Source organism: Microtus oregoni, unplaced genomic scaffold, assembly GCF_018167655.1.
Source record: "Microtus oregoni isolate MIOR12 unplaced genomic scaffold, Mior012 000018F_ref0000195, whole genome shotgun sequence".
NCBI lineage: Eukaryota > Metazoa > Chordata > Mammalia > Rodentia > Cricetidae > Microtus > Microtus oregoni.
This window is the reverse complement of record NW_024543077.1, coordinates 2,362,817-2,386,991: the sequence shown is the minus strand read 5'-3', so window position 1 is coordinate 2,386,991 and position 24,175 is coordinate 2,362,817. Positions and strand designations below refer to the sequence as shown.

At 43.7% G+C, this 24,175-nt stretch overlaps 1 protein-coding gene across 3 annotated transcripts in view; it reads left to right on the top strand.

Annotated features, from left to right (window-relative positions):
- The window catches only part of LOC121459049 (UV radiation resistance-associated protein), a 215,635-nt gene that overhangs the window by 91,542 nt on the left and 99,918 nt on the right, over positions 1 to 24,175 (top strand). For all 3 annotated transcript variants that reach the window (XM_041668550.1, XM_041668551.1, XM_041668552.1), the window contains 3 exons: positions 5,358 to 5,463; positions 15,220 to 15,346; positions 24,017 to 24,101. In XM_041668550.1, coding sequence (XP_041524484.1) covers positions 5,358 to 5,463; positions 15,220 to 15,346; positions 24,017 to 24,101 — 318 coding nt within the window. The remainder of the gene's footprint in view (positions 1 to 5,357; positions 5,464 to 15,219; positions 15,347 to 24,016; positions 24,102 to 24,175) is intronic.

Genomic DNA, 24,175 nt, shown 5'->3' with positions numbered 1-24,175 from the left:
TCTTCCAAAGGTCCTGAGTTCAATTCCCAGCAACCACATGGTGGCTCACAACCATCTGTAAAGAGGTCTGGCACCCTCTTCTGGCCTTCAGGCATACAGACAGAATATTGTATACATAATAAATAAATAAATATTTAAAAAAATATTCTACAACGTAAACAAATGTAACACATCTTTACATAGTTAAACAAATGCAGTACATCTATATATAGTTAAATATTCTACAACATAAACAAATGTAACACATCTTTACATAGTTAAATACAGCACTTCTTTGCATAGTTAAATATTTGCAACACTTGTGTTGTTAGGCAAATTGAAGTCTCTGAAAGATTCTTAATACATCTAGTATTTTAGCAGCAAGCCTCTGAGCTTGGTTTGGGTAAGCAGACAAGGATTTTATTTTGATGATTTTAGTGCAGTGAGTTGAAGCAAGGCTTCACAGGTCCTTGTCAAATGCTACCACTGAGCTGTACTCCCAACCTGAGAAGGTTCTAATTATATCTATTTTATTAAGATTTATTTATTTTTATGTATATGAGTACTCTGTCTACATGTATGACTTTATGCAAGAAGAAGGCATCAGATCCCACTATAGATCATTGTGATTCACCATGTGGTTGCTGGGAATTGAACTTGGGACTTCTGGAAAAGCAGCCACTCTCTTAACCTCTGAGCCATCTCTCCAGCCCCTAAGTCTAGTTAAACAGGTTGTAATTGCTTATATTTTCTATTTCTTTAGATAAAGAAACTAGTGGTTTGAGGGCAGGTTGACTATTTGATCTAATTAAACCTATCGATATGAAGTTACTTGTGAACCTCCCTTAAGTCCTCCAGATGCCTAAATCATCTCCAGAGAGGTCTTCTCTTCCTCGTGGTGTGCTGCTGTTGCCCCTGGGCCGTCATGGAGCAGAGCCTTTCTTAGCCTGCAGTTCTGGAACCCACACAGCAAGCACAGGCAGTGGGTGGCAGTGGGTGGAGGATCTGTGAAAGGACCATGGCTTATATCAGGAGCCGTGGCAGAGTGGGCTGTGTCAGGCTGGTCCCTTTTATAATGGCTTTGTCCTGAGAATCGGAAGGGCCACTTGACAGCACATCTCCAATGATGCCTCCTAGACCTCACTTTTTCAAGTCTCTGTTACCTCCCAGTGCCACCACCCCGAGGACTGAGCTTTCTGTCATGTCAGCCTTTAGGGCACACACAGTTAATGTGCCCAAACCAGAGCTTCACTCAGGCAGCGCCTGTCTTTGCTCAGGTGGTCGCTCTAACCACGCACTAGCCTTCTTGTTTCCCGCCTCCACCCCATTCACCTTGCTGTGAGAGGCAGAGCTTTCTATTTTATTATAATTACTAACATGTATTAATCGTACATGCTAAGGAGTGCTGTGGCATTTCTTTGCCTCAGTCTTGTCTGCCTTCCTTCTAGCCTCAGGTCTTCCCCACCTTTCCTTCTCCCACTTCATTCCCTCCCCACGGGCTGCAGGGCATCACGCTGCGCTGCCTCCCTGGAAGTCCTGGGTGCCACTGTTCCTCTCAGACTTGCATGTAGCAGTTCACATGCCGCATTGAGTAGACCAAAACGCCTTCTCAAGTCTCTATGTTGAAAATCTGATTGTTGTTCTCAATATTTATAAGTATCTATTAGGTATACAATTTTTCATTTGATGTATGTCTTCATATTCACAATATCTAGTTTGCAAAAACTTTCATTAAACTCAGTTTGTAACATCAGGTGACGAGGCACGTCTGTCCTCCATCACTAGGGTGACTGTGAGTTAGCTGCTTTGTCTCTTCTCCCAGTGTGCAGGGTGCTGAGTTTACCTCAGCCGGGAGGACTGACCCTGACCAGTCACCCAGGAGACGGCACGTGTGGTTCTCTGTAGATGCTTCTCATCGGTGTGAACTCCAGAAGCATCCCTGTCTTCAGGCAGTTGTTTCTTCTCTTGTCAGGCCTTCCCCTCCTCACCCCAGGAGGATCAGGATGTGCCTTGTTGTTTTGAAAAGCCTAAACACTTGAAACGTTTATTCTCCAGTGGATTTGAAAGGGGGCCGTTATGAGCCCTGTCTTGATGTGGCAGGGCTCTGAGGGTCTATTTGGATAACACTGAAGACGGGAGGAAATGTGACTCTGTCTGTGAGTTTTAAGCCCCTAAGGTAAGATCAGAAAGCGTCTGAGCTAGTGTGAGCCAAATAGTTGAAGTCATACATTAATTATGGTCATGAATCATTTTTATTTTTAAAGTCTTTACCATTGACAAGGTTGTTTGCATAGTACCAGTGGAGTTCCAGGCACCCCCTAAGTAGCCGCTCTTTGTTGGCATCTCTCTGGGTTGGTGATGCCCATTGTTTTTATAAAAACTGCTTATGTCCGCTGCCTGAAGGAGTGGTCTCTATGTAGTTTTCCTTGATAAACTATTTTGAACTTATAAATGTAGGAAACAGTGATATTTCAGTTAATCTCCTACTCTATCAATCAAAATATCCAATCTCATGAATGTGCTTATGTTATTCATAAACGCTGGACAATTAGCAACTAAAGTTACTGAGAGCCTCTGTTGTACCACACTCTGGGTGAAGCGTCTAGAATGTGCGTGAGATGAGTGAGTACTTGTGCCTCTCAGAAAGAGCTGCTGAGGAAGAGGACGAGAAGAACCGTCTGCCGCAGTATGGTCCATAGCGCTGTCTGTCTGGTGCTGTGTGTGGTGTGCTGTGCACTTCAGGAGCAAGGCACTAGTGCCTCCAGCTGCCTGGCACACCAGGGAAGGCCAGCGGAGCAGAGACTGTGGCTGAGCTGCCTTCGCTTACCTGTGAGGGGACAGAGAAGATGTGTGGGCAGACACAGCTTAAAAAGAGGCACAGAGCTAAGAAGTGGAAGATCATGTCCAGGTAACTGCCAGTGGGTCAGTACTACTGAAGACACAGGGAGACAAGGCTGTGGATGGGATGGGTGCCTTATCGCAAAGACCTTCCCTTGCCTCGTCCAGGTTTCTGTAGAAGCGCCTTTGCGAGTATTTGTGTTCCTGAGCACACGTACATACGTCATGTATGACTGTGCTACCGTCAGTGTTCCTGAGCACACATACATACATCACGTAAGACCATGTTACCGTCAGTGTTCCTGAGCACACGTACATACATCACGTAAGACCATGTTACCATCAGTGTTCCTGAGCACACGTACATACATCATGTAAGACCATGTTACCGTCAGTGTTCCTGAGCACACGTACATACATCACGTAAGACCATGTTACCATCAGTGTTCCTGAGCACACGTACATACATCATGTAAGACCATGTTACCGTCGCAAAGACCTTCCCTTGCCTTGTTCAGGTTTCTGTATAAGTGCCTTTGTGACCATCAGTGTTCCTGAGCGCACACACACGTACATACATCATGTAAGACCATGTTACCGTCAGTGTTCCTGAGTGCACACACACACACACACACACACACACACACACATGATGTAAGATTGTGTTACCGTCAGTGTTCCTGAGCATACACGTGTGTGTATTTATTGGTGATTGGTTATTTTTTCTTTTGAGAATGTCTGTTCAGTTCATTTGCCCATTCGTTGAACAAATAACCCGGTGTTTAATTTGGGGTTGTTTTATTTTATTTTATTTTGGAATTGAGGACCAAAGTGAGCATCCACAGGATGAAGGCAGCCAATAGAGCCGGGAAAATCTTCATGCTGATGGCATCCATACCTACAGCATGTTAAAGCATGGGGATTTAGTTCAGCGGTAGACTGCTGATTTTCCCGGCTCGTCGGCTGCCGTCGTCATGCGGATGCTGGCTGTGTCCTGCAGCTTTTAACTTTGCTCCTGTCTCACCGTCGGCCGACCCCATTGAGCTCCTGGAGTCCTTGCAGAGTGTCTTTGCCTCTGCCTGCATCTTGAAGTTGCCTATTCCTATATCCTGAAGTATTTTTGTTTGTTTTCTCTAGTAATTTCAGAATTTAGGACTTAAGTCTTTGATCCACATTGAATTGGTTTTTTTTCAGAGTGAGAGGGGTCTAATTCCATTATCCAGCTTCCAGCACCCCATTCTCCTTTATGGGGATATCCAGCTCCTAGCACCAATGTGGAAGAGTCTGTCTTTCCTCTGGCATGTCACCCCCCCCTTCCCCCCCCCCCCCGCCCGGAGTCCTTTGGTTCTGCTGTTTTCTTCCAGTTTGAAGAATACATTTCCATTTTCCTCATGGCATCTCTAGGTGAACAGACATTCCTGACTCTATGTATGTATGTATATATGTTTGAATGTATATATATATGTGTGTGTGTGTATATGTATGTATGTGCATCACACGTGTGCCTGGTGCCCATGGAGACCAGAAGAGGACACTGGATGCCATGGAACTGGAATTATAGATGGCTGTAGCTACTTTGTGGATTCGGGCAACCAAACCTGGGTTCTTTTTGTAAAACAAGTGTCCTTCACCACTGAGCCATCCCTCCAGCCCCTCATTTGTTTCTGAGACAGAGTTTCACTACTCTCTCACCACTAATCTCAAAATTCTGGGCTCAAGCCATCTTGCCTCTGCCAACCAAACATCTGTGTGTATAGAGTACCTGGTTAAAACATCTGTGTGTATAGAGTGCCTGGTTATAGCATCTGTGTGTATAGAGTGCCTGGTTAAAACATCTGTGTGTATAGAGTACCTGGTTAAAACATCTGTGTGTATAGAGTACCTGGTTAAAACATCTGTGTGTATAGAGTGTTTGGTTACAGCATCTGTGTGTATAGAGTACCTGGTTAAAACATCTGTGTGTATAGAGTACCTGGTTATTGATCTATTTTTCAATTTTTGTTAGGAGCATATTTCCTTGATCATGCAGTTATAGAGAATCTTGATATCTGACAGATTTAAGATTGGTTTGTTATTTCTAGATCTTGTACCCTTTATATAAATTATGTAAATTTATATAAAGTAAGCCCCATGAATCCCCATGTCTCTACCCCCCAGCAGTGAGATCACAAGCTTGTGCTGCTGTGTCCAGCTTTTCCAGGGGTGCTGGGAATTGAACTTGGGTCTTCGTGTTGAGCAACAGGCTCCTTTCTGACTAAGCCGTCTACTCAGCCCCTGAGCCCGATCATTTTCTAAAGTGATCTAAACCCCTGGAGTCCTTTGCCCTAACTATGTTGTAGCAGAGAGGTAGACATTCAGAGTACTGTTATTTTAGGACTTATAATTCCTGTTGCTTCATTATATGTTTGAATCTAAAAATAATTGGTTTGTTCAGGATTGATTCTATTTATTCTAGGAGATTTATAATTCATGTCTGTGACTCTCTATGTTTAGACTTTGTAATTACCTCACTTACATTTTTCTACCACTTGTATTTCTAGGCTTCATAGAGCCCAGTGTGCAATTAAACAGACTCAGGTAACTGTTCAGAGAATTGGAAAGGAAATTGAAGAAAAACTAAGACTCACGTCGACAAGCAATGAGCTGGTAGGTTTTTACACAAGTACCTGTTCAAACTCCTTGTTTTCTTCAAGTGATTATCATATTATTCTTGGGAAAAGTCTCTAGACAGTGCTAACAGCGACGCTAATAATGTTGCATTGAGATGACTGCTGGTGTATTTTAAACGTTAGAAATAAAAGTTCCCATCTGCTAATAGCGTAAGGTAAACCTGCCATGTTCTGTTAGATGAAACTTGAGATTATGTATAATTACTTGGAGGATGACTAGCAGACTATTTTATTAACGTCTTATAAATGTGAACTCTAAACACGAACTGTATAGTAAGTGAAAAATAGCTGCCAGGACGGGGTGGGGAGACCATCAGGGACTCATTTACCAAAAGTAAGCGTTTGGGTCTATGCCTGTGGCTCAGCCACTAAGAAACCTGCCCCCAAGCCTAGCGACTCGAGTGTGGTCCCTGGGATTCATTTGTCAGAAGGAACGAGTCCATTCCTACACAGTGTCCTCTGACTCCCATGACACACGCACTCACAAACACTAAATAAATAAACACGAAAACCCATTTCAGTGGTATATATGCGTAATGCTGGGTTTAAAGTGGAGACAGTTTCTTAAAATTTAATTTGTACTTTGATTATATTCACCTAGGATTAATCCACTTTTAAAAGATGGGATTTTTGATTTAATGGGATCAAATATAAGAGACCCATTTGTGCGTTTTTGTTTGTTTGTTTGTTTTGGTTTTTGGTTTTTCGAGGCAAGGTTTCTCTGTAGCTTTAGAGACTGTCCTGGAATTAGCTCTTATAGACCAGGCTGTCCTCCTACTCACAGAGATCCACCTGACTCTGCCTCCCGAGTGCTGGGATTAAAGGCGTGTGCCACCACCACCCAGCAAGACCCATTTGTGAGCAATGTTTACCTTTAGAGAAATGTGGGTTTGGTTAGGCATTCCAAAGAAATCATAACCTCAGTCCAGCTGGACGGATTACAGATGTTCATAAAGTCTGATGCTGTTTTATACTCTGCCTCAGGAGGGGGAGACCTCTGTCTCTGTGAGCCCAGTGTGAGCACTAAGTTACACTTTGCTTCAAATGAAGCCATGTGACTCTGCACAGTTTTTATGTGCCAGGGTTACAAAGACACTTAAAACCCACAACTGGCCATGAAGTCACAGTAATCATTTGTCCGCAGGAACTATTATCTCACACACACAGCCTCTTCCGGCTGTCAGTCGCACGCTCATCTAAAGGCACCTGTTACACGGTCACGTGCCCCTGGAGTTACGGGAGGTGTGTGCAGGCACCTGTGCAGTTCCCTCTTCTAGGACCACACAGTCACGTGCCCGTGGAGTTAGGCGGTGGGCGTGTGTGCAGGCACCTATGCAGTTCTCTCTCCTCCGACCACAGAGTCACACGTGTCCGTGGAGTTAGGCGGGGCGCGTGTGTTCAGACACCTATGCAGTTCTCTCTCCTCCGACCACAGAGTCACGTGTCCGTGGAGTTAGGCAGGGCGCTTGTGTTCAGGCACCTATGCAGTTTTCTCTCCTGGGAATTGAGCTAATAGTGTGTGTTCAGTCTGTGGGAATTTGCTGATATTGGCTGTCCATACATGCACTTGTGCTGTGCCTGACACACAGCAGGTGTCTGGTGGTCCCCGCATAACTGTACTAGCTGCTTGTTTCTTCTTTGCCTGTGGGAACTCCTCCATGCTAGAGAAACAACTGTCTCTTGTGTTATAACTTAGGATCAATCAAAGACTAAATTCCAGGCCATGAGTATATTGTAGGGGGAGGATAAAGTATCAGGTTTTAATCCTTTCTGCACTGCACAAAAACACTGCATTTTTAAGACCCTTGCCTGGGGAGAACTTGCTAGGTCTTATTTTTCTTACTTTTCTCTCCCAGGCAAGACTGGGAAATGACTTGCGTCATTGAGTGGTGGCGTGTGCTTTGTCTCAGTGTGGAAACATGTATGCTTAATCCTGTTTTTCTAAAATATAAGTGGTGACACACGGGGCAAGGTGATAGAATGTGCGAGTTCACCAAGTCAGGTTCACAGGGTCACTCCGTGTTTTTACGCTGCCGAGTTTGCACAGAAGGAAGTCAAGGGAGTTTTGAACTGGAAGTGAACCTAGAAGCCACCTAGTCCCCTAATAACCCTACTGAAAATCACACTCCAGTACAGTTCCCTCCCCTGCATGGTTTTTCTCTGTAATATTTATTACCATGTAGCATGATATCTATTTAATATGTTTTTGTCTCTCTAAACTCTGTGAGGCTTAGGATCACCCCCTCCTACTTCCCTCTTCCTTCACTTTCTTTCCCTCCCTCCTTCCCTCTCTCCCTCCTTCCCTCTTCCTTCCTACCCAACCTCTCCTCCCATTTGATTCCCAGAATCTAGGCAAATGTTTGCTCGTGGTAAATGTGAAGCAAGTATTGAGTGTTTATTGGATTTAAAAACGGATCCATTAGGCTGGAGAGATGGCTCGTCTTAGAGTGCTTAATTCTCTTCCAGGGTTAACCCCCAGCTGCCACATGGGGAGACTCACAACTCTATAACTCAAGCTCTAGGGGACTGAGCTTCTTCCGGCCTCCACGTGCACCTGTACATACGTGTTACATGTGGCATACATACACACAGAGACACTCAGATATATACATCAATAAAAGTTAAAATAGAAAAGGAATGCATTCAACACAGTGCCTCGTTATAAACCCTAAGTTTACTTGTGGTACAGGAGAAATGCAGTTACCTCCCTTTGTAAATTGGTCCACGTCCTTTTGCCCCATCCCAACTGTTTTCAGTCCATAAGAATCACTCTTCACTCTAGCCCAAGCGGAGGCACAGTGAAAGGCATATTTGATGCTAAAACCAACCAGTCATCCTTTTCAAACCTCTTCCCACTCAGCCTTAAGTAAGATACAGAGTTTACAGTTGATGCCTTGCAGAGCTTTGGAAATTTCTCACCTTACATCCATGCCGAGCATGAATGCTGGCTTTTAATTGTATTTCCTCGGGAATGTCTGCCGCCACCATGGTGGCCTTTGACATTGTGTCTGGGGTTTGTTAGCTGCTTTTGTTGCGGTGACTGTATGTCTTCTAAGTGTTTTGTTTTCTTGTGGCTCTATGCTAGAGCACATTGGTTGAGTTTAAAATGTTAGCCCTACTTTGTATTCCTGGGGGATATCCTCATGGTCATAATAAATTATTTTTAGCCTTTTACTGTGTTCAATTTGTTTAAAAATTTAGAGAATGTTTTTCTTTTATTTTCAGGGGGAATATTGGTCTGTATTTTGTTTTTCTTAACATCTCTTCTGTGTTGGGGGTGATGAAAGTATGTGTGTACAGTTGCAGGCCTACGCTACTTAGTGAGTTCAAGGCCAGCCTGAGATAGATAAATGATAAATACTCTTCCAGGTTTACTTTTGCCTCTTTTGCCATCGTTTGGTGTTCTCTCCTCTGTGTTTGCCCTGTCTTAACCCTGGCATCAGCCATCTCTCTTTAGGTTGGCTGTCGGTATTTAGGAACGCGATCTGGTCACTGGGTGTGCTTCTTGCTTTTAAAGCTCTCTCAGTGGATGTGGCTATCTCTGGATGAATGTATACCTATCTGTAGGAAAATAAACATGAGTTCATAATAATGTTTTCAGTTCTAATGCCACAGAGTTTATTCTGGCTTTCTCCTTCATTTTGTTTGTTTGCAGTATCTTTTTCTGATAGTGAGAAACCTGGCTCTCATTAAGTACAATGTATTTATCTGTTAAGTCTTGGCATATGTGTAAAGCGGTTCCGATTTCCTTTTCCATTTGTTTTGTTATTTTAATTACTAATGTATATTAGATCTCTATATTAATGGACATCACGGTGACATTTCCACATATACATGTATTATGCTTTCATCATATCTGCCCTCCCAAATGCCCCCCTAGTCCCCCCCCCCTTGTACTTCTTTAGGGCATTTGCTACATTGTTTTTATTTTTGGCTTTTGCTGATGAGAGAAGACATGCAATACTCTTTTCAAATTTTAATTAGAATTTTTTTCAGCCTTACTTGGAGGGTTTTGTTTGTTTATTTATTTCTAAATGTTTTTCGCCTGCACATGTCTACACACTGCATGTGTGCCTGTTGCCCATGGAAAACGAAAGAAGGCATGAGATCCATAGAATTGGAGTTACATAAAACTGTGACCTGCCATGTGAGTGTAGAGAATCAACCTTGGCTCTTCCGGAAGAGCAGCCAGCACTGAGTGCTGAGCTGTCTTTCCAGTGCTTATTAATAAGATATGTGATATATATTTATTCCTATATACAAGTTCTTTTCCTGAGAGGTATTTCAGGAAAATGTTCTTTAAGTCTGAGGCTTGCATTTTTTTCTTTTAAGAAAACAATTTGTTTTAAAGATTATTTTTTCCTTTATGATATGAATGTTTTGCGTGTGTGTGTGTGTGTGTGTGTGTGTGTATACACACCACATACATGTCTGGTGCCACTGGAGGTCAGGAAGTTCTAGGTAGTTGTGAACCATCTGATATGTGGGTTCCAGGAACCTAACCCAGGTCCTCTGCAAGAGCAGGAAGCATTCTTAACTATGGAGCCATCTCTCCAGCCTGCACTTTGTTGTTGTTCTTAAAGTTGAATGAAATCTACTGTATTTGTATATGTTTGTGTATGTGGGTGCTTGAGTGTGTGTGTGTGCATGCCTATCTATGTGTGTATTGGATGCGCAGTGGAAGCCTGAGAACCCTCTCAGGTTCAGGACCCTGGACCTTGGTTTGGGTTTTTTGGTTTTGACACAGGGTTTCTCTGTGTAGCCCTGGCTGGCCTGGAACTGCTCTGTAGAGCAGGCTGGCCTCAGACTCACAGAGCTCACCTGCCTCTGCCCTCCGAGCGCTGCTACTGCAGGCTTGTGCTGGTCATCACGCCCAGCTTTGGTCTGGGTTGCATATGAGTTCAGGGGGTTGAACTCAGGCATTCGTGTTTGCATGGCGAACACTTTTCCAAATGAGTCGTCTGATGTATTTTTTTTTTCTTAATGTTTTATGTCTTTCCTTTGGTCTTTATAAGAATCTTTTGTGTAATTCAAGATTACAGAAATTTTTTGCTTTTTTTTCTAGAAGTTTTAGAGTTTGGGCTTTGTGTTTAGATCTGTGATCCATTTCAAGTTATTATTTTTCTTAACTTAATGAAGAAAGAATAAAAACATTCCCCCAAACTGATGTTCGGTTGACAGAACAGTACTTGGTGAGCAGCTTTTCCTCCCCCCATTAATTACCCTGACATGTTTGTCTAAAGTCAGCTGACCACATGCGTGTGCATGTGCATCTGTTTCATCTCCGTCTCATGGACCTGTTGGCCTATTTTCCTCAGCACCGAACTGCCACAACTGTAGGTTCGTCAGAAAAGCCAGGCAGGGCAAATACACACACACACACACACACACACACACACACACACACACACTTCTTTATTTTGCTGAATGAATTTTATAGCTAGTTTTTCAATTTTTTACCAGAGAGCCTGTTGGAATTTTTCACAAGGATTTGTGGAGTTTCCCTCTGAACAATGTGGAGGTCCCCAGCCTGTGAATGTGACATTTATGTTTTATGCAGACTTTCCTTTAATTCTCTCAATCATATATCTTCAGGCTCCTTTGCTAGAGTTTGGGCAAACTCAAGGCATCATGGCAGGTTCAGCCAGGTGTGGGAGTGCACCCCAGAAAGCCCGGCTAGAGGAGGAAGTCAGGCCCTGCTCCCGTTAAATGCAGCACCTGTGCCTGGTGTGAGAAGAATGCTGTTGTTGCTTCATCAGCGATGGTCTGCACTGGCTCAGGATTTATCTTCCCAGTTTAACTCATGAATGGCTTACATAGTTTTCTACATTTGATGAAGCAATCATGGCTTTTAATAGAGCAAGCTACATTGTCTTAGCTTCAAATTTTAATATTTTCTGCATTACTGTTGCTTGAATCTAAGCCCTCATACAAGCACATATTACTTTTGCATTTCCAAAGTAGCCTGGAACTGATGGCAGTTTGTGGCCATTTTGTGTCGTGTTAGGTTTGATCTGGGGACACTGAGGCGCAGTGAGGCTTTGGTACAGGGTAGGGCAGCCTTGCATAGCCACTGTTCATTTTCCTGTTGTCCCTAGTCACATCTTGACTAGACACAGAAACCTCCTAGACCTCTCACTAATCTCTAGCTCTCCACTAGATTTTCTCGAGTGGTTTGCTTTCCATCTGAGCATATTCCTGAGTGGCCTTCAGTGTTTATCTGGTTCTTCTAACACCTTCGCTGGCTTGTGGTCGCCCATACTGATCCTCTGTCCTAGAGAGTGAGTCACATTCTCTGACCCTTCATGGATTGAGCGATATTGCATGCCACCTCGGACCTTCTGAGTGTGATCTGGAGACCTGGCTTTGGGGGATGTGTTTTCGCGCGAGGTCCACTCGCTTGAACTCAAACTGCCTCCAGCCTGCACGGCTCTCATTCCAGCTTCATTTCTCACTCTCGACCATGAGCAAGTTTGTATTCATCTACACACGTGTGCCTTTGGGTTCAGTCATTGATTTGAACAGAATTTGGGGTACCTATTTTCTGTCTTCCCCAATTCTGCCATCCCGTGTCATTTCTGGTTCCTCCCGGTGTAGACAATGGCTTCCTGCTGGCCTCTAGAGCCACTTCCAGGGCAAAGCCACAGAATAAAGAGGGGGACTTGCCCGCATGTGTCGTGTGCCTAATCCAATGTGGACTCTTCAGAGCAGCGTGCCCTGGACCGCTCAGGAAATGTGCAGTTTCTTCATACATTCGATTCATTACAAGACTAGTTTGTAGGCGTTTATTCTTATTTAGAAGCTCAACTCTTATCATAACTTAATCTTCTGCCCATACCTGAGTTCTAGGACTGATAATGCTACTGAGATATGGAATTAATAAATTGGGTTAAATATTTTCTGAGGAAGCATTCTCTCTTAATGATAGGCCACACGTAGATGGAAGAAAAACAATCCGTAATTGACATTTGGAAGCAATTTGTTAACTTCCACAGTTCTGAGACATTTTCTAGATTGTTAATTACTTCCAGTTGCTGGCGCTGACTACGGATAAGATAAAACATGCTCTAATCACTAATTTCTCAAATGTTTTGCTCTTAAGATCCTTAAATATGTTAATTGTGATAATCTCTAAGAATTTAGGCTGTACTATTAATTATGTTAGAAGTCAAATCTGGGAAATTAAAAAGATTTTTCTAATTAATTTTAAAGTGCCGGTAGCAAATCTATGTTAGTATAGCAGATTTTTATGAGAAATTAGTTCTTTTTCTTAAAATAGAAAAGGGGAGTTTTTGTTTTGTTTTGTTTTGTTTTTTGACTGCATCTTTATCAAACTGAGTTCTTGCTAATAAGAGATGATGAGATGGCTCACTGGGTGAAGGCACAGGGCACCAAGCCCAACGAGCCGAGTTCAGAGATGGCAGGGAGAGAGCTGACTCCCGACTGTGACACGGGCGCTCTGGCTTGTGCACGCATGGGCGCACACAGGCGCACAAACACACAAATACATATCAGTTTAGTAGCGAGTCCTTTGCAGCACCCAAGTAGACGTTCACATGCGCCATACACGGAGGAACATGACCATGGAAGGGGCCCAACCACTCAGTATGACTTCACATTTGAAACCTTCATAGTCCCGGGACGGTTGTTTCGGAACTTAATGTCTGAGGAGTTTCAGCTCCAGTGTGATCTATAAGAAAGTACTTGTTTTGTGTTTAATGTATTATTTATAGATCAAGCTGCCATTTTTAAATGATTGTTTAATGTTTCCCATGATTTTCTTTTAAAGACCCGTTAAGTAGGAATGTGTGCTTGCAAAGTTGCATGTCTGTGATTTCTGAGAGGTGAATGAAGTCTAATTAAAGGTGATAGATCATCGGGGTGGATGAGTGATATTAGCTGTACGTGCATGGCAGAGCTGAGTGGAGCGCAGCCCCCGGTAGAAGGTACTTACGTTGTGTTAAGAGCTGCAATCAGCTCGCCTTTGAAGTATGAACAAGGAAGCAGAGCCATGCACACGGGCAGGGTTTGTTTACTCCTCAGAAACGGGAGCCAGCAGTCCTGGTTTGAGCTAATGGATCTCTTTCTGTAAGTGGGCCAGCATCCTCACATGGGCCATAGCACAAACACGCTGCACTCACGTCTCCCTATGTTAACTTTGTATTTAGATTAACTTGTAAGTTTTGTGCTTTGAAAAAAGAAAACATTCCCAGTTTGAGTGTGCACCCGGGAACAGAGCAAGTTACCTCCACTAGCCACATCGTGTTTACTTAAAAAATTCTTCCCCCCTCTTTCTCTCTCTGCCCAAGTAAACTTCTGAAGAGTTTATTTATTTTCCCCTCAGTGATGTCAGAAGACCCAAGACTTCTGATCACTAAAGAAAACCCTACTGATCACTAAAGAAAACCCTACTGGCTCCTTCTTTCCCCCCAAACAATTCTTTAATTTCAATTATAAAACATTTCTAATCTCAGTGATTAAAAAAATCCATTTATTTATTTGTTTGTTTGTTCATGTGTCGTGGTACTCACATGGAGGCCAAACAGGTTTGTGAAGTGAATTCTCTCCTTCTACCATGTGAGTTCCAGGAGTTGAGCACCTGTCGCGAGGCTTAGCAGCCAGTGCCTTAGGCTCTGAGCCAGTTTATCTCTCTCTCTCCCTTTCTCTCTCTGTGTCTCTTTCCTTCCCTCCCTTTCTTTCTTTTTTAATTCATATATATTTTAAAGATTTATTTATAAAGTATACAGTATTCTGCCAGCATGCATACCTGCAGGCCAGAAGAAGAAGGCATCAGATCTCATTATTGATGGTTATGAGCCACCCACGTGGTTACTGGGATCTTGAATTCACAGAGATCCTCCTGCCTTTGCCCCCTGAGTGCTGGGATTAAAAGTGTGGTCCAGTACTGCTGGGCTCCTTTCTTGTTGCCATGGTGCAGTAAAGTAACTTCTCATCTGTTTTTAAACCTAGGGGAGAGGGCTTAGTTCTTACCACTAAGTGCGATGTAAGGAACCAGCTAAAGGTGTTTCCACTGTTCTTTGTTCCTGAAACTTTTGTGTCTTTATATCATTCATAAGTAGTGTGGTTTGTTTGTTTGGTTGGTTGGTTTTGTTTTTTTCGAGACAGGGTTTCTCTGTGTAGATTTGGAGCCTGTCCTGGAATTCTCTCTGTAGACCAGGCTGGCCTCAAACTCACAGATATCCTCCTGCCTCTGCCTCCCAAGTGTTAGGATTAAAGGCGTGTACCACCACCGCCCAGCCAAGTAGTGTGTTTTGTTGTGTGTCTTTATCGTATACCTTTATTATCTGTACACATTGATATCAGATGCCGTTCTTCCTTAGCTTGCTATTGTGGTGTGTTTGAATGACAACCAGCCTGCATCTCTGGAATAAATGTCGTTTGACTGTGATGCATCATTCTATTACACCATTAGATTTGACTGCCTGGTATTTTGTGTGATCTTTGTCTGCTTGGACGTCCAGCTCGTGTTCACCTGACACTGTTAATGTTCCCCCTGCTTCTTACTTCCGCTAGAGATTTGAGTTCCTAGACAAGGTTCGTTTCTACTTGTGCTTCCTTACTTCTGTCTTTAAGTCATGGGTGCTGATAGTTACACAGAGATCCGTAGGTTGATGAGTATTTGGCCATTGTTGGTTTGAAGCATGGTGGATGTACAGTTATAGCTGTGACTTTCTTTATATTCATAAATTTTCCTGTGATTTTACTTACCTAGAAAAAAGAAAGCGAATGTCTGCGGTTAAAAATTTTGGTGCTTCGAAACGAACTGGAAAGACAGAAGAAAGCCCTGGGCCGGGAGGTGGCCTTCCTGCAGAAGCAGCAAGTGGCTCTCCAGGACACAGGTGAGTAGCCTCCCTCCGTGCTCTGTGTTCCTTCTTTCCATAGGTTCAAATACACATCTTGGCAGGTGCCACCCCTGCCCGGTTCACGTACCAATCTTTATATATAACCGTTACTAAAGACTGGTGATCCTTTGGCATGCTCTGGTGCTTCCCGCCATCCTCCACGATTCCAACCACACTAACCAGGTACCTTCACTTAAGAGACCAGAGACTGGTTTTACCTAATTATACACTTTATAGAAATCATATGTACACCTTTGTGTCCTAGCTTTTCAACGTGTTTGTTAGAGTCATCCTTGCCTTCCTGTAACTATAATTGACTCTTGAAGCCATTATGCAAATATATATTTATTTATTTGTTTTCACTATTGGTAGTCTCCAATTTGAGACTATTAAAATTAGCCCTTCCATGTGTGTTCTAGCGCGTGTTTCTTAATGGAGATAAAAGTGCGTTTCAGTTGGCTAGAAACCGAGGAGTAAATCACGGGATTGGAGTGTGACTACCTCCCTTCAGCTCTAGTAAATGCTGTTTAAAGTTTTTCCAAAAGAACTTTTTCTTTGCCTGACTCCATCTTTGCCCTGCGTCCTGGTCTGTGTGCACATTTGGTCTTTGCGTGGTGTGTAGGGTTTGCCCTTGAAGTTCTGGGTTCCGTTCTCGCAGCGCTATTGTACACACTTTAGATGAGTCTTTGGTAAGGTGTCAGTTGATGTCTTCCGGCTATTTATTAAATTCTTATACCGCCAGTTTACAGAGTTCCTTGTTCTTTATGGATGAAGGGACTGTCTGGCATGTGCAGCTGGAGCATGGTCCCCACCCTTAGCTCGTGGCCTCGTTCATTCTTCCAGTCTATAATTGAGGCTTCAGGGCCTGGTTTAAGAAACACTGGCCTTCTGTGTGTTCTTCAGAACTCTACGGTTTTACTGTCCGCAGTCACAGCATCAGCTCGTCTGGAATCGGTTTTGTGCCCATGGTTAATATTAGCGTTCTGTTCCTTGGAGACCCATGTGCACCCTGTTCACTTTGGTGTGAGTTAGGTCACGGTCGGCTGCTCCAGATCTGTGCTGGGCCCTCCACTCCAGCACATTCTAATACCTCTCACTTCTGTAGATTTTCATTTTTCTGGTGTTTGTTGTTTGTTGAAGTTCCTCAATTTAGTTGTTTTCCTTCCAAATCATCTTGGTTGTTTGCATTTTCATATGAAATTCTAGACAAAACAGAAAGCCTTGCTATGAGTTTAATGGGGCTGGATTATATTATATGGAGAATTGTGGGAAATGGAATCTCAAGGTTTTGTCTACCACCCCAAGAAACCCCATGTGCCATTGTTTGTTAGATCTTCTTCACAACATACTGTAATGCTGGGTCTCTGTGTAACTGAAGTTAATCCTGTTCTCTGTGCCTTATAAGACTAGTGTAGTTCTGTTTGATTTTTATTTCCTATTTGGTGATGATATTTATAATTGGCTTTTGTTTAAAGTGATACTGATTTTTATATTATGTTCAAAAGAAATTTTGACAGGAGAGATGACTCAGTGATTAAGAGCATTGACTGCTCTTTCAGAGGACCTGGGTTTGGTTCTCAGCACCCACACAGCGATTCACAACCATCCATAATTCCGTTCCGGGGGATTCAACACCCACTTCTGACCTTCATGGGTATAAGGCACACATGTTATACACAGACATACATGCAGGCAAAATACCGGTGCATACCAAATAATAAAATTATTTCCAATGATTCAGTTTACTTGGGCAGTGGTGACTCAAGCCTTTAATCCCAGCACTTGAGAGGCATAGGCAGGCGGATCCTACAAAGAAAGAATTATGGTTCTTTGTCACGATGCATCAGACCCGTTGGTTTTAACACTGAGGCATCAGGAAGTTAGGATCTAATGTCGATCCTATGGTAAATACAGTAAAGCACTGGACTGTAGCTGGGTACAGACAGTGACCAAGCCTTGATATACTTTGGGGGTACTCTTGCTCACCAAGGCCATACTTAGTAGGCAGACACATACTTACAAGTCAGAGCCTGAGAGCCTGGTGAGGGGACAAGGTCAGGAATGTTTGATATTTGACCTTGATTTTGCTGCTTATTCTTCTGATAGCCCTAAAGGAATTACTTCTGCATCTTCTGTTCAGTACATTGCCACATAGAACAGAGCCATGGGGATTCACTTGTGTGGACGATTTGAACACACCAAGTTCCTGTTCAATCTGCCTGCTTTTGGTGATAAAAATCCGTTGCAAGATGATAGAAAGAGACAAGATTGAGTTTCTGTTCCTGCTGTTGGCTTGCCAAGTGGTTCTAACTCCTGAGGACCTAATTAGCCCCACCTAGAAGTTTTTTCTCCCTGCACCTCGAAGGTAGTGCTTCTCAACTTGCCCGCAGCAGCTTTCAATCTTCAAAACTGATGTTTGTTAATGTGCATATTTATTTATTCCAGAAAGATATTAGTAGTTGGTTTTCCTGTTAGGGTGTCAAGCCAAGTAATTCTCCCAGTAACTGTTATGTTGCTGGCAAGGTCTCTTGTCCGGCTCAGTCCATATATCTTTACAGATCCAACATTTTATCAAAGTCGGGCTGCTGGGAACCCTGTTCTTAAGGAAAGGTGTTCAGATCTCTTACGAGTAGATGTTTTGCAAGAGTGTAGTTCTCCAGTATTTGTAGGAGGCGGCTGCTTTTCCCCAAGGTGGTTGGGATCAAACCTGGGGCCTTATGAGAGCCTCGCAGGTGTACTGCCAGTAGTACTGATAATGTGATCCTGTCTTGACCTCCCCTCTCAGCCAAGGAGTGCTAGGATTACAAATGCCTGCCTCCACATATAGCTTTTTTCATGAGTTTCATGAATCAAACTCAGGCAGGTTGGGGCTGGAGAGATGGCTCAGAGGTTAAGAGCAGTGACTGTTCCTCCAGAGGTCCTGAGTTCTATTCCCAGCAACCACATGGTGGCTCATAATCATCTGTACTGAGATCTGGTGCCCTCTTCTGTCATGCAGGTGTACATGCAAGCAGAGCACTTGTATTTGTTAAATAAATCTTAAAAAAACAAACAAACAAAAAAAAAAAAACAGGCAGGTCTTGAGACTTGTGAAGCAAGTGCATTTTCCTATGGCGCTATCTTGCCAGCTCCTAATGCCCAACTTAGCATCGTTTTCCTCGGGACTGTTGTGTTGTATGCAGCTTCCAAGAGGTAGTAGAAACCAGACAGCTTCTGGATGGAGAGTGAAGAAGACACATCACAGACACAAAGCAAGCTTCAGGTCTTACTTTCAAGACTATTAAATATACTTATGGCAATTTATTCTGGTATTGTCTTAAATGAATTATAAAAAGGGTAAAGATACTTATATAAAGAAATAAAACACCTGGCAGAATTATATTTTGGTTTACTAGTTTCTCCACTTGCTTCCCCCAAATTTCAGGAAGTGCCACTTAGTAATCACACATTGTAATGATATAGTTTAGTGTTGAAGTAAAATTGATGATCACGAGGCATGTAAGGAGACAAGCATCTGTATGGCATGTGTGGGCATGTGTGAGCACGCTTGTTCAATACCATCAGTGGAAGGAGCACAGTGATGCATTGGTGTGAGGTGGAAGCCAGTGATGTGTCGGTGTAAGGTGGAGTTGAATTTAAAGGAGTTCAGAGTTGACTTGGAAGTATCTCCTTTTTCCGTGAATGAGACAAAGCTGAGAAAATCACAGCATGGGCAGCTTGCTTACGTATTACTGATGACCAGAATTCCACAATATCCTGGTGTTTCTCTATCCTGTGAGGTGAGGTCACTATCCAGTTATTGGAGCTAGGGAAGAAAAGCTTGAGAATTACAGGGACTGAAAGCAAAATAGAGAACCAAGCTAGGCTTGCTAGGCAAGGCACCTCCTTGTGCTTTGTGGTTATTTTAGGCAATATTTCAAGCGAGCTGTGTAGCTTTGCTTACCCCCTTGGGCCTTCATGGGGTATGCACAGAGTGTCCAAATGTTGGGGAAAGTGAAACCACCCCTATTTAAGACTGTGCTGGGTGAGTGGTGATATTTGTAATTCCAGCACTCTGAAAGCTTGTGCTGGTTGTTTAGCCTAGACGAAGTCCAGACTTGTCTAGAGGCTTGAGTGTAGCATAGGTGATATTCTAGCTCGATATATCACGTGGGCTCTCCAAAGAGTCAAAACCCCAAAGTCAAAGCTTCCGATCTAAGACCTAAAGTGAGTGCTGCCCGCATCAGTCAGAGCAGTTGTGTAGAAGTACAACAGCCACCAGTTGCTTCCCGTCCCTGCTGCAAGGGAACAGTTCCTTAAAGGGAGGAAATTTTAATCTGTGAAAAGGACAGCATCCTAATTCTGGTACAGAAAATATGGCTTGGTGGGGAGAGAACTTTCGCAGTCCGAGAATATTGATTTTAGTCATCTGACATCCTATGTAAAACTTAAATGATAGTTTATTGGTTTTAACTCTGACTTTGACAGGAGCTGGCCAGTGGCCAGTCTGAGACCAAATTCTCTGGGTGAAGGAAAGCCTGAAGAAGCTGTGTTTTGTTTTCTTGATGGAAACAATGTCCATATTCTTTGGCTGTCAAATTTATAGGCACCAACAGTGACATTTGGTTGTTAAAACGATAGCGCTTGCCTGTGTTCCATCGCACAGAGGCTCCATCTCCGCAGGGTGGAACATTGCTTTACTCCTAGATGGGGAGACAGTTCTGAAGGTAGTTTGGGGAATGGCAAATGAATCACTTTTTTCATTCTCTCCTAAACACCCATTGATTGAAGTGATAGAGACATAAGGGATAAATCCATAGCCATGGTGAGAACAAAACAGTCCTCAAAGATCCAGCATAGAGAAGTCTATTTGGATAAATAAAGTAGAGGAAAAGTGCTACCCAGACAGAGACGGGAAGGCTGCTTTCTGGCTTCCTGGCAGAGAGCCCTCTGGGATTTTAAACTTGCAGTTCCCAGGTATAATCAGCAGGAGCTAGGAAGGGCAGTAGCAGGGAGGGGGGCCTGTGGAAGGAACGTTTGATAACAATTTATTTTCACTGATTTCCATATATAATGAATTCTTGACCTTGTTTGGTTCAATGGAATAAGCATTTGAATACTGGACAGGTAGAATGGAGGTGAAGTGACTGTGGACTCAGAGGAAGCAGGACAGCACCAAAGTAACACAGGAAAGACGGCTGTACTCAGGACGGGCCACCCTGTGCCAGGTCAGCACCAAAGTAACACAGGAAAGACGGCTGTACTCAGGACGGGCCACCCTGTGTCAGGTCAGCACCAAAGTAACACAGGAAAGACGGCTGTACTCAGGACGGGCCACCCTGTGTCAGGTCAGCACCAAAGTAACACAGGAAAGACGGCTGTACTCAGGACGGGCCACCCTGTGCCAGCCTAGAACAGAAGAGAGGAGTTTGATGTCTAAGCCAACAAAAAGGAGATAATGCTCAAAGTCACTGCTTTCCTTACATCATCAGAGAGCTACAGTCTCAGGCAGCTGAAATCCAGGTGTGTTCAGAGACATGAGCAGGAAGCTGTGCTGCTCACCACAGACAGAACACGGGAGACATCGGGGGCTCTGTAGAAGATAGTTAAAGAATTCAGCTGAAGCTTTTATTCATTGTTCATGGCCGGGTTTGGGCTTGTGTGATAGTCACAGGAAGACAGAGGACATGGCAGGAAAATGAAGACTGTTCTCATAATAACAGCATAATCCCTTTGTATGAACAGCAGCTGTACGCCCTTAGGAGAAGAGCCAAAAACCCTGCAGTTCCAGGGACAGCTAAAACCCTCGTGTTCCTGAAAGACAAACGAGTGGGCACAATTGAAGTTAGAGAGTGAAACACATCTTTGAGTTACTGACCGAACACAGGGAGAAAACAGGTCAAAATAAACCATCTTACATTCCCGTTGTGGAACTCTGTCCTCTGGGCATGACGTGCCATTGCCGTATGGAGTCAGAACAGCTGGGACTTCCCAGAGAGCCAGACAGAGTCCTTGTCACGGGAGGCCCCGCCCCTTCCTAAGGACGTAACCCTTTAATGGTTGTTGGAGGAGCAAGACATTTTCTTGAGTGGTGTGTCTGCACAGAAGTTGCCCGTGCTTCTGTAAGTCACCCCAAACTAGACTTCTGTAAAATCATGTGTTTGGTCTCTCTTTGTTGTCCTGTCTGGGGTAAGGAGATGTTTATTCCCGTCTCTCCAGGAATCATTAACCTAGCAGAACTATTTCTCTTGAATACAAACACACTGGCTTTGTGGTTTTTGTCATATCAACCAAGAAATCTAAAAATATTATCTGGTACTAAGAAAGACACAAATATAAGATTATTAAAATCACAGAGTAGTTTTCTCAGCAAAGTAAAAATAAATTAGAAATTGCTGTCAGAAAGATATCTGGAAAATTCTAAAAACTTAGGAATTATGCAATGCATATATTACAAGCCATGGATCAAAAAGAAGAAATGCTGAGGCAAATCAGGGAGCGTTTTGAACTGAGTGAAGATAAAACATGAATGTTAAAGGAATATGTAAAATAACAAAAGAGCTTAGAGGAAAATCTGACACCTCTATTTAAAAAGAAGAGGAAAGGCCTCAAATCAGTAACCTAAGCAGGCAGAAGGAAGACAAGCTGAGCCCATGTTAGACAGAGGAAGGCACTGGTAAAGGACAAATCCACAAGCAGAAAGTGAGCACCGTGTGTCAGCGAAACTAAAAGTCAGTTATTTGGAGAGGTTGTTAGAATATTTAAACTGGGCCTGGGTATAGTGATGCACACCTTTCATCCCAGCACATAGGAGGCAGAGGCAGGGGGATCTCTGTGAGTTCAACACAACACAGTGAGACCCCATCTCAATTAATTAGTTGATTATCTTATTAGCTAGTAGCCAGAACAATAAAGTACAAAGAGAGAAGGCACAGGTGACCAGCATCAGGAACCAGGCGTCACTTCAGGTCCTATGCAGTAAAGCAGCGATAAAGTCCAAGCAGGATGGGACAGCCCGTCACAGTGGCACCGCAACAAGGATGCAGAGAGTACTCTGTCTAAATCCAGGGCCACTTGATCATTAACATATGTGGGTGGTGAGTGTGAACCTAATGTCATTTAAAATCATTAAGATGAAAGTTTCAGGAAGGATATTTAGCTTCTGAAGATGAGTGGGGTTCCTTGATTGAGTTTGGGATCTTACTTAGTCTTCCATTTATTGTCTTTATAGTTGAAAGAGAAGAAAAAGGAGCTTAGAGAACCCTTGGGTATAAATTGCTTAGGGCCAGGGTTTTGGTTTTGTGGTCCAGCATTTGTCTAGCATGACTGGAGTCCTTGGTTAAATTAACAAACAAACACTGCTTAAGTGTGGATTTTGTGCTAAGGTCCAAGTCGGCCTGCTCCCTGATCTTCCCTAGGTGGGCAGGCATGCAGAAGAGTCCAGTCGCTCTTCTTACCGCATCACAGTTGATGAAGCAAAGTCCTTTGACAAATGCACAGCTTTAGTGTGTCAGGATTTTACAGTGTCTCTCTGCCAGAGGACCTCTGGAGATGTAATCAGGCCTGGGCTGTCAAGAATACGGCGCTCATTTTCTCAGAGTGGAGGATGGGAAAGGATTTTATTATCACAAAACTGAGCTTCAGACACTCGATATAGTCACAGAATTCAGGCATATGAACCCACACCAGTCATTAACATACTAAAGCAAGCACCGAGAGGAAATGAAATGTTTTGTAATAGGATTCAAGTATGAACCTGTGAGATAAAAATGTATAATTGTGCTACAAGTACATCTATAAAGGTGAGTTTTTATACAGCCATAACCTCAGGCTGTCACCATGTAAAAACGCCTGTGACATAATGTGGAAAAATCAGAATGCACGTTTCCTGTGCCCTGTGATTTTCACTAAAATATATACAAGCAAGATGAAGGTTCATAAAACTGCTTATATGAACTGTAGTGTAGCAGTCAAAATACAGGTAACTTTCCTGTTCTGCGTTTTATATTCTCAGTAATGTTATGTCGAGTTTGTGGTTGAAAATGAGTTACCCCGTCTTTCAGGGGTGAAGTCTGAAGTTTGAAAGTCTCATAAAGGTTTCTTGGTCAATGTCCAGAACCCCATGGGCAGAGTCTGAGTCCTGCTGCTTGGCTTCTGCTAGAGACTGGACCACTGTCGACTTGCAGTTCGTCTGGTTAACCCATCTCAAAACCCTCTGCACCGATGTCCCCTTGCTGGTTAACTCGCTACCCCTTCACAGCCAGGACAGAGGCCGAGCTCGGCCTGGGCGGATGTGACTGAGCTGAGCTCTGCGTGTGCGGACGTGGCTGAGCTGAGCTCTGCGTGGGTGGATGTGGCTGAGCCTCGTGTCCGCAATGAGGCTGAGCTCTGCGTGGGCAGATGTGGCTGAGCACCGTGTCCGCAGTGAGACTGCGTGGTTGGATGTGGCTGAGCTGAGCTCTGCGTGTGCGGATGTGGCTGAGCCTTGTGTCCGCAGTGAGGTTGAGCTCTGCGTGGGCAGATGTGGCTGAAACTGTCCGCAGTGAGGCCGAGCATCGTGTCCGCAGTGAGACCGAGCTCTGCGTGGGTGGATGTGGCTGAGCTGAGCTCTGCGTGTGCGGATGTGGCTGTGCACCGTGTCCGCAGTGTTACATTTGCCATTGTTCTCTCTGTCCTTCGCCCCTGTAGGAAGCGCGTTTTCCACTGAGCATGGCAAGCTCCAGCATCAGAAGGAATCCCTGGGCGAGCTGAGGAAGGAGTGTACCGCGAAAAGGTAAACGCAGCCGAGCACGGCTCCTCTGAGTGTTACGGTACAGGGACATTACTAATAGCAGTGTCTTAAAAGGC